We start from the raw sequence: 14648 nt of genomic DNA, 5'->3' as shown, positions 1-14648 counted from the left end.
GCACAAATTTTTGTGCACCGGGCCTCTAGTATATATATAAAAGGCTAATATGCTAAATGTCCAACTGTCTGACTGGTCGCTATGATGCGCACTGACCACCAGGGGGCAGATGCTCAATGCAGGAGCTGCCATGTGCATTGGCACCATTGACCTGGTGCCCACAGAGCAACACTCGGCTTCTCCCAAGTGGGACACAGGCCCGCCACCACCCCGGAGCGACAGCCCACCAAATTGCAGCCAATGCTGCCAAGACCCCATGGTGCAAAATGTGGTCCACAGCCCGGCCCAGCCCGGAACTGGTCACTGTGGGTGCCGGGTAATAACATCACGTAGCAACACCCGGCTTCCTCTCCCTAGTGACAACTAGCCTCCTTCCAGTTTCTTTAGCCTAGGAACGTGACTTGCTTTATGTCCAGGGGCAAACATTTCACACTTTAACCAAATATCTGTGAAGTGTTTTCCTGTTCCTCATCTCATTTGATCCTCACAGAAGTCCTGGAGTAGATAGATAGGAGACTCGGTGGAATCCTATTTTCTTTTCATTAACCGGAAAATGGAGATTTAGAAAGCTTAGAAACTTTACCTGACTGAAAAGAAGTAAGAAATGGTGGATCTTGAAAATGACTTCAGGTTTTCTCAAAATAATAGTCAAACACTGCTGCAATTAAATATTTTACCCTTTGTTTTCCCTGTGTGATCTACAATAACAATCTGCTTCATGTTAATATTTACTGCTGTGTGGCTGACACTTACCTGAAAGAGAAGTTATGGTGCTTCATTGGTCTGGAAAAAGTTTAAATGAGCTACCTCAGAAAGCAGGTCTAATTAAGCAGGTTTATTCTATATATATAAAAGGCTAAGTTGACTAGCACATGCGTAATACATATAAAGCTCTCACTGGCACCAATCACATGCGTGTGCTTTGATCTGTCATTGTCGATTGTGAATTTGATTGACACGTCTATTATAGAGAAAGGGCGAATAGTGATATTAAAATATTTCTTCTAATTTCCTTTCAATGTGCTCGAATCTGTGCACGAGGCCACTAGTTATAATATAAAAGTAAATGGATAAGAAAATCCATGGGTAGAAATTAAGTTGTAAGTTTTGGCTTAGACACGATTCAGCTTCACAACATATAGCAGATAGTTTCATTACAAAATGATGAGACATTGTAGGACCCTAACTCTTGTGTATATCAGCCTATGGTAAAATTGCTTGTCATGCGTCATTTGCTTAAAGTCACAGAACCCATCAACAATGTCAATTGACAATTCACTTGTATCTTACACACCTTCACAGAATTATCCTGTTTTCAGTTGCTATATTGTACCAGAAGAGGCAAAGCTCCAATTGTACGACTATGCTATGATATCATGATGTGCTCAGGGTCAACACATCCTTATAGGGGTAAGGGCTCCTTAATGTCTATACTAAGCAGCTCACTCTTTTCATATACTTATTCTGTGTTCACTTTTTTTGAGGTTTCTTTCATGATGTCCAGTCTATTATTTACCATTTCTCACTACTGTTTGCCTAGGACAAAAATAGGAAGAGTCAAATGTTTAATAATCTGGCCTTTGAATGAAGGCTAGTCCTTTTCTACTGAGTCAAGTACATAGATTTACTGAAGGCTAGTATGTAAGCTGGTCAGAACACTTTTGGCTCTGGATCCCAGTTGAGATGAACAGAAACCTAATCTTCAGGCAACTAATACTGCCTTACTGTTGTGGCCATCTAATATGCAATTTGAATAATTACCTGTATTTTGGATCTCTCCATCTGAATCAGAAGAGATCACAAGATTAAAAGCCTTTTTTATGTTTGATAAACGATATCAAAGCAAATAGAGGGGATCAAACCTATTACTCAGTACTAATCTTTATATTTACTTACTACCTTTTGTTCCCTATTTTTTACATAGCATAAAACTACGGTGAAAAAGTTTATATAATTTCTTATTTTAAGTAGTCAGTCAAGGCTGTTACCTTTGGAATCAGAAACGATAACAAGTTTATCATAGAAGAAAGCATAATGTGCCTAAAAGTGCTAAGTTATGAGGCTGGAAAGTCACTGAACTAGGCCAACATTTCTTTTCCTCCCCTGATCCACTTTCATTAAGGTGAAATATTAACTTTTCCATGCAAAACTGTATAATTAATTATACTGCAAAATCATTTCCAGGGAGCCTAAAATACCAAGAGTTACTTAGTAAGATGTGTAAAAAGGCAATAATAACTCAGATTACAACATACATTTGTAGATGTATTCTTATTTTTTTATCCTTGTGAACAATGGTAGACATAATATCCTTTTGCTGTAAGACAAGTATGCCTACACAAAGATCAGATCCATGTCTGGAGATCACCTCCATGTTTCATCAAGGTTTTTAATTCACAGACAATGAACGTGGATGTTTATCTTAATTCTCCTTACACTAATATCTGCAAGGCACATAAAACTCCTGCACTAGCCTGGCCAGTGTGGCTCAGTGGTTGAGCGTTGACTTATGTGAACTAGGAGGTCCCGGTTCAATTCCCAGTCAGGGCAATTTCCAGGTTGTGGGCTCGCCTCTCAGTGTAGGGTGTGCAGGAGGCAGCTGATCAATGATTTTCTGTCATCATTGATATTTCTATCTCTCTCTCCCTCTCCCGCTCTGAAATCAACTACAACAAAATATATATATACCTATATATATATTTTTAAAAAAGACTCCTGCAGGAGACCATTTCTCATGAAATATTTAATTTACCTTTTCTTTATCAACTGTTGTTACCAGTGCAAAACTTTTTTTTAAACCTACAATGTACCATTAGGGAATAACCCTTCCCTCCCTTAACAAAAGGGGTAAATTAGTGGATTCAGGAAGCTGTGTCCTGGTTAACTTTATCTGCCTTTATTTTTAATAAACTATAATGCTAAAAAGACAGCAGACTTAATGAAAACCTTCCTAAGACATTAGACCATTATCTCTGCTCTAGGAAATAGAACACATATTTAACAATATACCTCTTTGATGACTCTTAATATCACTTCTGATCACATTGAATACCCTCTTAAAATAGCCTAGACTGGGTTTCAATTGTGCCAAGACATGCCCTAGAATCTGTTTCATCCACCAGCTTAATAAGTCACTTTGACATCTGCTCAAAATGTGGAGGTCCCAGTGCAGCCTCGTTAGTATAAAGTTTTGAATACCTGGTTCAAGTTAATGGAGGTGGCCTGTGCCACAGACATTAAATTATATATGTTATTAAAGTTATATTTTCATATGGAAATTAATTTATAAATTTAAAAGTAGAAATGGGTTTAAATTTGTCAGACCATTCTTGATCAGGAAGGTTGAGTAGGGAGAACAGAGAGAAAAAAATATCCCATTTTTACCATTAAAAGATCTGATTGGGAATAAGAAATCACACAAAAGGAGTAAATATATATATAAGGAGTAAATTATCATGGCTTTCTATAGAAGACTGCTCCCCCTCATTACTACACAATAAGTGCAAATATATCAACATGAAAGAAAACATTATGCCTGCTTACAGGTTTCCAGGCCACTGGAAAGATGTCAGGGAAGCAGTCCTTCATAGCTACTAGTATTTTTAGCTTTTTTATTCAGAAGTACCACACAAACTAGGTACCAAATCCACAATGTAGAACATGTAAGAAATGTTACTATATACTCAATAATGAATTAAATGAGGGTAAGCTGTTATATTACATATTTTGCAAATATTTTAAAGTTAATATACTTAAAAACTTAAGGTTAAACATCTGAGTTCTTTTTAAGGAGCCAAACATAAAATTGTCTTCATAATTTTGGTGAATCTTCCAAATCCCAATGAATAGAACTGTGGCAAGTATGATAAATAAATAAATAAATAAATATACCAATGTCTTTGGTGTCCCCTAACAGAAAACAAGACACTGTTGGAGGATAATTTCATTGGTACTCACTGATAATAAACAGAAGATCATTTTCTTGATTAACTATTTCCAATCCTAGAGCTGTAATAGAGCAAAATCTATAATGCAGTGTGTATTATTTAGTAACACCACTATACATAGGTATTATCATAGGTAAAAAAATAATTAGAACCAATATTTTAGAATATCAAGACATTTAACATAAAGTTAAAAATTATATACTCTGATTTCTAAGCAAGAAACTCAACTAATATAGTAATATAGACATCTTCATAGAAGTGTGATATTTATGAAAGATTACATTTTCTTTAAAGAAAAAGTCATTAAAATTATGGCACTGAGGAAGCGAATAAATTTTTGAAACTTTTATTGATTTTAGATTTAAAACAAAATTCAGTTTGAACCACAAGTGGGAATACAATGCCTTCAAGATACTTCTAAGGCTATTATTCTACATAATAATGAAACAATTAACAACATAGCATAATGTGAACTTTTCATTCCAGTGGTTTACATATTTTCTTAGGATGGATTAGACTTGTTTTTTTACTTAACACCATTTAATAGAACTATACAAAAATAGAAAGGTATTTTTAAATGACTCGCCAAATTTATTATGAATGTGTTTAAAAACACAAGTATGTAAATGTCTGGGTAAAGAAGCAAGCAGTCTTCACCTCTATAGTGAGCTTGCAAGACTTTACTTTTGTAAGCCAGAAGAGTTAGGCTGTATTGTTTTTTGTTGGCTCCTTTTATATTTACTCTCTCTGAAGAACTGGTATATAGAGAATCCACTTACTGTATTTGATGAGATTTTGATCCACCCAATTTTTTGTGTAATGCTAGTCCCATAATGTAAAGAACTTCCCCATTGCTCCTTAATGCTAGTGTCCCTGTCCACTCTTGTCCCTGTAGAAAGGTCTGCTGATCCTTTTCATCAGCCCTACCTCACCTACTGCCAAAGAGAAAAGAAACTGGAAAAATTCTTGCAATCTAACCCACTGTTTCCTTGAAGCAAGAGACAGGACACAGGAAAGAGAGGACTTAGCTGTTAATAGATTTAGCATAAACCTTAGATGTGTGCCCCAGAACACAACATTGCCTCAATTTCCTATCTTTCAGTCAAGTCACTTCTAACACTACAAGTAAAATATAAGGTGTTCTCTAGTCTGGATCATCAAACATAAAGCTTCTCCTATTAGAGTAATTAATCTCTTCTTTCTTTGAATTAAAAAAAAAAGTTTCCCTTAAGGGAAAAACAACACTGATTGCCTAATCTGATTGCTGAATTATAGCTTATGTATTTTAAATGTGATTCAAAGAATCATCTAGAATTCTATGGCAACTACTGTGAGTTTGACTAACAGAAAAGTAACAGAAAGATGATAAATTCTGTAGATAGATGGAAGGATGAATTACTGAAGGTCCAAACACAAATTCTGATTCTAAACACAATAACAAAGACATTTTTCCTTTCAGGACTAAGATGTCTTTAAGAGTCAAAATTATTTTGGAGGTCATCCAGTCCAACTTCCATCTAGGTATTATACCTCTCACATATAGTAGTCTTCTGAATTATAAAAATGTATAAAGTTATTTTTTTAAAAAAACCTACATAAATAAAAGTTATCTATATATAGAAATATCTATTCAGCAATTCCATAATTTAAATCAAATTGGGTAGAATTTGCTCCCTTTCACCCCCACAGACCATATTTACACACTAACACATCAAGTTACATTTCAGCAATGAATAGTACCTGACTAAAATGGAGAACACAGTACTCTAACACAGTCCCTAATCTTTTTCATGAACATAAAACTGCAAATCACTTATATGAATTATATCTCAATGAAACTGTAAAAAAAAATTATAAGTAAATTACTAACTTGGACTTTGGTCTCTCATTTTAAGGTTTGGTTCTGGAATGCAAATATGGTCTTTGAAAGTCCAATAAAACCAATCTTTTCTATAGACTGTGTATATATGAATAGTTTACAAGGACTCTTGAATCCATTGCATCACAAACAGGAGGATTGATGGAAAACCAAATGTGTCCAACATAGAAAATAACTCTTTATTTGGTCAAAAGTATAAAAGGTTTTACCTTATTTGAAATATGAAAAAGCTGAGTACTTGCAAGATATATGAAAATACTCAGCAGAGATACTATGAAAACTTGAATAACAAAGTAACTTTTTTTCTCAAAAAAATTCTTTTAGGCCACAGTATATAACAGAACTTACTGCTATTTGAAATATCATTAAAATATAGGTTCATATATAGAAGAGATTATGTATCAGTAATACTACTTCACTGACAAAAAAACATGCCCCTTCTAGAAGATATATTCATGAGATCTCATTTCTAAAACTGTATTTTTCTCATTTCTAAAACAACTATATATCTGATCAAACCAATCTTACCAAAATCCCACAAATTATAAATCAATTAAAGTTTTAATTTCATTAATTTTAGCTTGTTTCACTTCACTGGCATTTGTTTTTTTTGTTCCAAAGGCTCCAGCTGCAAGTTCTCTCTTTGTATTTTGTATTTTCAGCATATTTTCTTCAACAGAGTCCTTCACAATAAACTTTAAAGGAAAAGAAAAAGGTAAATTGGTTAAGTATTTGTTAAGTCACAATATTTAAAATCTTTAACATACAGATCTTATAACATAGAAACCCACACCTGAAACCTATATGTTCATGTTGACCAATGTCACCCCAATAAATTTAATTTAAAAAAATGAAAACTTGAGAATATGAAAATGTAGATCTACATTCTTGTAGTATTGTGTAGCTTTCAAAAATGGTCAATAAGCCCTAGACGATTTGGCTCAATGGATAAAGTGTCAGCCTGCGGACCGAAGGGACCCAGGTTCAATTGGGTCAAAGGCACATACCCTGATTGCAGGCTCCTTTCTTCCCAGCCTAGGCCCTGGTCAGGGTGTGCTGGAAGCAACCAATCCATGTGTTTCTCTCACATCAATATTTCTCTCTGTCTTTCTCTCTCTCTTGTCTACTCTCTCTAAAAATCAATGGAAAAATATCCTCAGGTGAGAATTTAAAAAAACAACAGGTCAATAATAACCTATTAGAAACTATTTAGTTCCACCTTTTACCTGAATATACAGTGAGCATATTTAGAACATCTTACCTAATAATAGACAAACATGTAAATTGACTGTCCCTCAGCTATACGCACCAGCCAATCAGGAGAGTATGCAAATTAACCCAACAAAGATGGCGGTTAATTTGCATACATAGGTGCGAAGTGGAGGAGTGAAGACTGAAGGCTCTGGCCAGAGCCACGAAGACTGAAGGCTCCAGCCAGAGCGAAGGCCTGGGTCCCGGGTGCCAGAGGAAAACCAGTGCCGGCAGCCAGGGGAAGGGAAGGCCTATTGCACGAATCTCTTCGTGCAACTGGCCTCTAGTAATATAATAACTAGAGATGAGATTGCATTCCCTTATCACTCAATATGGTTTTCTGATACAAAGAATATGGCCATAAAGATATGTTACATCTTAAAACCCCATCATCAAATAAGACAGCACCCACAAAAAACAAACTTTAAAGGCAGCTCTGTAAGTGGAATAATAGCAAAAATAAATGTATCATTATATTTTAAAAGCTAAATGATATTTTCTCAGAAATGCAAGAATGAGCCTTTATCTGGTATAATTCATAACATGAAAAAATTAAAGAAAAGTGAGTATCTCAACAGATACTTAAGAAACACTTGATAAAATTCAACATTTATTCCTGATAAAAGAAAATCCACATTTACCTAGGAATAAATGTCCTCAACCACATTAAGGGCATCTACTAGAAACTTCCCCAAAACAACATATTTCATATAAAACAAAAGCATTTCCAACAGAGACAGAAACAAGTGAAAAATTGTTACTATCACTACTGCTGTCCAACACTATTAGATGTTCTGGTTACTGTAATAACTAAAGTTGTTATGTATTGAGATACATAAAAAAATTTTAATGATGTGAATGTACTTAGGAGATACCACCTAAGTTCCTGTATAGTAACACTCTTTATTAAAAAGATAGTTATCAAGATATCAAATTAATCATAAATTCAATAAATCCCAAACAAGATTTCTTAAATGAGATTTGGTAACCTAAACCCAAAGTGCAATTTAGGAGTAATAGTAATAACCAATAAAATATTCACAATGAAGGATAATGTGAGCACTTTGCCCCACTATCTGTCAAAATACCTATTTATATAAAGAGTCAGGGTCTGTAACATCCAAAACAACCAAAGGGGTGACTGAATGCCAGGCTGTGCATGCAGCAGGCTCGGGTGGGCGCGAACAGGTGAGTGGGCTGAACTGCTGACCTCTTGGAGAGAGAGAGAGAGGCAGGGCTGATCAGCAGCTGCCGTGGGTGCTGGTGAGGCCCAGAGAGAGAAGCAGGGTCTGATCTGCAGCCTTTGTGGCAGCTGCTGATCAGCCCTTGCCTCTCTCTCCAGGCCTTGCCAGCAGCTACGCCTCTCTCTCGCTCTTCGAGAGGTCAGAAGTTCAGCCAGCTTGCCAGCAGCCTGGGGTGGCTGCTGGTCAGCCCCACCTCTCTGATTAGACCTGAGATAGGCCTGGAAACGCTGACTGGCATAGAAACTGACCAATCAGAACCTAATCTGGGTGAACTGCAAAGGCAGAACCTAAGGTGGGGGCTGACGAGGGGTTTTAAGGGCAACAGCTGTTTGGTGTAAGGTGTAAGAAAGTGGTTCAATTTTTTAATAACCAGTTTGGCAGTATAGTGCATATGGCTGGCTATCAGTCCAGATATAGGGATTATGTGTTTTTGTCTGCCAAGAGCATCTCCTCCTGCTGAAAAAGGCTTTTCCCCCCACTTAAGCAATCCTATCCTATATAATCTATCTATACTAATAAAAGGGTAATATGCTAATTAGACCGGGTCGACTGGTCATCTTCTGGATGTCCGACTTCCTTCTGGACAAAGCCATGGTGGTGGGGGCTGAGGCAGAGGTAGTTGGGGGCGAGATCAGGCCAGCAGGGGAGGGCAGTTGGGGGCGAGATCAGGCCGGCAGGGGAGGGCAGTTGGGGGTGAGATCAGGCCGGCAGGGGAGGGCAGTTGGGGGTGAGATCAGGCCGGCAGGGGAAGGCAGTTGGAGGCAACCAGGGGGGCAGAGGCAGTTAGGGGCGATCAGTCAGGCAGGCAGAGGGGTCAGTGGTTCTCAACCTTCCTAATGCCGCGACCCTTTAATAGAGGTCTTCATGTTGTGGTGACCCCAACCATAAAATTATTTTTGTTGCTACTTCATAACTGTAATTTTGCTACTGTTATGAATCGTAATGTAAATATCTGATATGCTATATGTCTTTTCCGATGGTCACGACCCACAGGTTGAGAACCGCTGATTAGGGGCAATCAGGCAGGCAGGTAGGTGAGTGGTTAGGAGCATGTGGTCCCAGATTGCATGAGGGATGTCCGATTGGAGAGGGTGCAGGCTGAGCTGAGGGAACGCCCCCACCCCCCCCCATGCACAAATATCGTGCACCGGGTCACTAGTTCTATATAAAACCATAGTAATTATACCAGTAATATTGTCCCAGCAATAGGATAAAAAGATCAATGGCCCAAGCTGGTTTGGCTCAGTGGATAGAGCATCAGCCTGCAGACTGAAGGGTCTCGGTTTCAATTCTGGTCAAGGGTACATGCCTGGGTTGCGGGCTCAATCCCCAATAGGGGGCGGGGGCGTGCAGGAGGCAGCCAATTGATGATTCTCTCTCATCATTGATATTTCTACCCCTCTCTCCCTCTCCCTTCCTCTCTGAAATCAATGAGAAAAAAAAAAAGAGAGAGAGAGGGAGATCAATGGAACAGAAGAGAGTCCATAAGAGACCCATGTAGTATGTATGATAAAAGTGAAATTTCAAATCAAAAGAAAAAAAAGGATGGGCTTTTCAAAATAAATGATAATGAAGCAAATGAGTCTTCATTTGAAAAAAGAATAAAATTAGAATCATATCATTAATCATAAATAAAAAACAATATTTCAAACAAATCAGAGGTAAATGTTAAGAGATTCAGTTTTAAAATTTGAAAATAAAGCCTTCTGTTCTAATTAAGACCTTAAAGTCTGGACGATATAAAGAAAGAGGCTGACATGTTTTAATCATAAAAATTTTAAGACTTTCTCATGACAAAAAAAAAAACACTTAAAGTTCAAAGATAAGCAAAAGTCTGGGATAAATCATGTTCAATATATATAACAAAACATTTAAAATCAGAATGTATGAAGAAATTTTTTTATACTATAAAACTGTATTTGTACTTTTTGAAAACTAGGCAAAAGATATAAACAAGCAAGTCACAGAAAAAATATTAACAAACAACAGATATGTGAAATATCCTCAAGGTCTTAGGTAAATGCAAATTAAAGGGTACTTTTTTGACCATCACATAAGAATAAATTTACATAATTCTCATATATCATAAAGTCTACTTTGAAAACAACATGAAAGTTATCTAATAAAAATAATAATTCCATAATTCTATTTCTTAATGTATCTTGAAGAAATATTTGTATATATGCACAGATGCATATAATATAATGCTCATTATGGCACTGTTTTTATTAGCAAATAAATGGGACTGGTTAAAGAAATTATGATGTATCTATATGTAGGCATTAAAAAGAATGGGTTTGTAGAGTAGTCAAATTCAGAGACAGGAAGTAGAAGGGTGGTTGCCGGGGGGGGGGGGGAATAGGAAGGAATCATGAGTCAGGTTTAATGGGTATAGAGTCTCAGTGTGAGATGAAAAAGTTCTAAAGATGGATGGTGATTATGACTGCAACAATAATGTGAATGTACTCACTACCACTGAATTGCACACTTAAAAATACTTTTTATTATTTTAAATGCTACATTATGTATATCTTACCACAACAGAAAAGAAAAGAATAGGTTTGATCTAAATGTACATATAGGAAAGTCTCCAATATATACTGTTAAGGGGGAAGATAGCATGTTGCAAAATAATAAAGTATGATCCCAGAAAAATTTTTTAATTTATTTTTATTGTTGAGAGTATTACAGATGGCCCCCATTTCCCCACCTTGTGCCCTCCTTCATCCGGCTCCCACCCTAGAGGTATACGTTAAGTATGAATGTATGTAAATATAGAGAAAGGGATTTGAATAGCATATGTTAAACCATTGGTGGTGGTTTCCTCTGAAAAGAATAAAAGTGATATTCATTTTTTGCCTGAGCTAAAAATATGTTTCATATTTGAAATGTGAAAAAGCTGAGTACTTACAAGATATATGAAAATACTCAGCAGAGATACTATGAAAACTTGAATAACAAAGTAACAAACCAGCTAGGGCCATTGATCTCTTTTTATCCTATTCCCGGGATAATATTACTGGTATAATTACTATGGTCTTATATAGTATATTTTGACAGTTTTTATATAGTATATTTTTAACCCAGAGGGAGATCGTCCCTGCAGAGGCTGCTGTGAGGAGCAAGAGGTCCCAGCCCCACACCAGACCCCCACCCAGGGCCCCAGACCTGGGAAGAAAAGTCCCCGTAACTTCGGGCTGTAAAAACCAGTTGGAATTGTAGCAGGGGGACATGGAGGCTGCCAGAGACACAGGTGTCCCTCTTAAAGAGCCAGGTACAAATTTACGCAGATTTGCTTCCTCTGAGCTCCAGTGCCAGGAAGCGTTGAGGGACCCAGAAGCATATGGGGAGGAACTGGATTGTCTGGCATGGGGCAGGAACTCGAAGATGGCTTTCAGGGGTCATTGTTCCTATGCCTAGACCTCCCCTGTCCCAGGGGTGATTGGCTTGGCAACCATATCCCGGAGTCCCCATAAACCTGGAGCACATGTGTTTGCTCTGCCCTGGTGATTCACTGAGACCCCATCCCATCCAATTTGCAGCTCCACCCAAGCTGTTTGCAGCAGCCTTTACATATGAATGTTCTGTCCTGGTTTAGGCTTCAGGCTTTCCTAAAATCTTTCAAACAAGCTGCAGCTGGTGTCAGCATGGCCCATACCTATCAGTAAAAGGCCCATGACCTGGCACTGGCACCAGTATCAGCCTGCCTTGGTTCAAAGCTGGGTCTCACCTGGGCACTTCCAAATCCAATACAAATAGGAGAAGTCTGCATATCTCTCTGCTGCTCCTGCCAGGTGGCCCCAAGCAGTGGCTGACTTTGCACCTTCCTGCAGACCCAAGAGCCAGTGTACCTGGTGGACAGCTTCAGACCATACCAGATTACAGCTCTACACATCCACAATCAACACACTCAAGGGCAGACTGAGTGAGCACCATAGCCCCACTGAAGCAAGTCCTGCTCCATAGGGTTTTATCATGCACAGCAGCTCTTCCACTGTAGTTGCAACTGGTCCTCACAGCCAACTGGCCTTGAGGTCAATTCCTCCCAGTGACGCCAACAGCAATCAAGTCTCAACTACAACAAGACTCTGCACACAAGCCACAAAGGGGTGCACCTAGAGTGCCCAGCTCAGGAGACTGGGAGGCTGAGCCACTGAGCCCCACGGGATACCTACTACACAAGGCCACTCTACCAACTCCAGGAGACATAGCAGCTCTACCCAATACATAGAAACAAACACAGGGAACTGGCAAAAATGCAGAGACAAAGAAACATGTCACAAATGAAAGAAATGGACGAAAGCAAACTAATGGATACAGAGTTCAAAACCACGGATATAAGATTATTCAATTTTTGGCATGAGAATGCCAAAGATAGAAAACGATCAGTCAGAAATTAAGCATACATTAACTAAAATAACGAATAATTTACAGGAATTCAACAGTAGAGAATTCTGAGAATCAAATCAATGATTCGAAATTTGAGGAAGCAAAAAACACACAATCAGAAGAGCAAAAAGAGAAAAGAATACAAAAATATGAAGACAGTGTAAGGAGTCTCTGCGACAACTTCAAGCCTACCAATAGTCGCATTATGGGGGTGCAGAAGGAAAAGAGAGAGAGTAAGAGATTGAAAACCTATTTTAAGAAATAATGAGAGAAAACTTCCACTACCTGGTGAAAGAAATAGACTTACAAGTCTTTTTTTTTTTTAAAATATATTTATTGATTTTTACAGAGGGGAAGGGAGAGAGATAGAGAGTTAGAAACATCGATGAGAGAGAAACATCGATCAGCTGCCTCCTGCACATCTCCTACTGGGGATGTGCCCGCAACCCAGGTACATGCCCTTGACCGGAATCGAACCTGGGACCTTTCAGTCCGAAGGCCGACGCTCTATCCACTGAGCCAAACCGGTTTCGGCTAGACTTACAAGTCTTATATGAATATACACATTACCTATGGACATAGACAGGAAGCACAGAGTCCCAAACAAGAGGAACCCAAAAAGGAACACACCAAGACACATCATAATTAAAATGCCAAAGGTTAAAGACAAAGAATCTTAAAAGCAGCAAGAGAAAAGCAGTTAGTTACCTACAAGGGGGCACCCATACAACTGTCAGCTGATTTATCAACAGAAACTATGCAGGCCAGAAGGGAGTTGCAAAAAATATTCAAAGTGATGGATAGCACGGACCTACACCCAACAAAGCTATCATTTAGGGGGCTCTATCCACTGAGCCAAACCGGTTTCGGCTAGACTTACAAGTCTTATATGAATATACACATTACCTATGGACATAGACAGGAAGCACAGAGTCCCAAACAAGAGGAACCCAAAAAGGAACACACCAAGACACATCATAATTAAAATGCCAAAGGTTAAAGACAAAGAATCTTAAAAGCAGCAAGAGAAAAGCAGTTAGTTACCTACAAGGGGGCACCCATACAACTGTCAGCTGATTTATCAACAGAAACTATGCAGGCCAGAAGGGAGTTGCAAAAAATATTCAAAGTGATGGATAGCACGGACCTACACCCAACAAAGCTATCATTTAGGGGGAGAAACCAAGATGACAGCATAGGTAAACACCTGAAATTGATGCCTCGCACAACCACTTAAAAAATACAACTAAAAGACAAAACGGACATCATCCAAAACCACAGGAAGGCTGGCTAGGTGAAAATTCTACAATTAGAAGGAAAGAGAAAAGCACACTGAGACTCAGAGGAGGTGCGGAAGTAAAGTGCAGAGGTACGGAGGCGTACGTGGAAAGGGCTGGCAACTGAGGACACGGTTGTCTTTTTCAATTGGGAGGGAGACACAAGCTCCCAACAGCCCTGAACTCCAGTTCCGGGTGAGTCTCTGGGGACCCAAACTCATACGGGGAGAAACTGAACTGTCTGGCATCAGGCAGACCTCGAGGGTGGCTTTCTCTCAGAGGTGCTTGCAGCGATTACCACAGGACACTGAGACCCGGGACCTCTTAAGGGCAGGGCTGATGATCAGCCATAGCTGTTTGCTCCGCCCTGTTGATTCCCTGAGACCCCGCCACACCCAAGCTGTGCACAGAGGCTTTTGCATATGAATGGCCTGGCCCTTTGAAATCTAAAATTACCTAACAAACTGCAGTTGGGTCAGAGAGACCCAGAACATCCAAAAGAAGGTCCAAGGCCACACAGCAGCTTGCATTGCTTCACAGCTGGGCCTCATCTGGGCACCTCCAAATCCCAAACAAAGAAGAGGAATCTGCAGACCTCTCCGTAGCTCCTGCTGGGTAGCCTCAGGCAGAGGCTAAATTAGCACCTCCTTAGAGATCCAAG

The 14648-nt window shown here is 38.7% G+C and overlaps 1 protein-coding gene across 4 annotated transcripts in view; it reads right to left on the bottom strand.

Annotated features, from left to right (window-relative positions):
- Positions 1–5219: 5219 nt before the first annotated feature.
- Positions 5220–14648, bottom strand: part of HLTF (helicase-like transcription factor) — a 118630-nt gene continuing 109201 nt past the window's right edge. For all 4 annotated transcript variants that reach the window (XM_014537459.1, XM_014537458.1, XM_005863484.2 and 1 more), the window contains one exon: positions 5220–6521. In XM_014537459.1, coding sequence (XP_014392945.1) covers positions 6369–6521 — 153 coding nt within the window. In that variant the 3' untranslated portion in view covers positions 5220–6368. The remainder of the gene's footprint in view (positions 6522–14648) is intronic.

Source organism: Myotis brandtii, unplaced genomic scaffold, assembly GCF_000412655.1.
Source record: "Myotis brandtii unplaced genomic scaffold, ASM41265v1 scaffold179, whole genome shotgun sequence".
NCBI lineage: Eukaryota > Metazoa > Chordata > Mammalia > Chiroptera > Vespertilionidae > Myotis > Myotis brandtii.
Note: the sequence above shows the minus strand (reverse complement) of the source record. Positions and strands in the feature narration are given on the sequence as shown.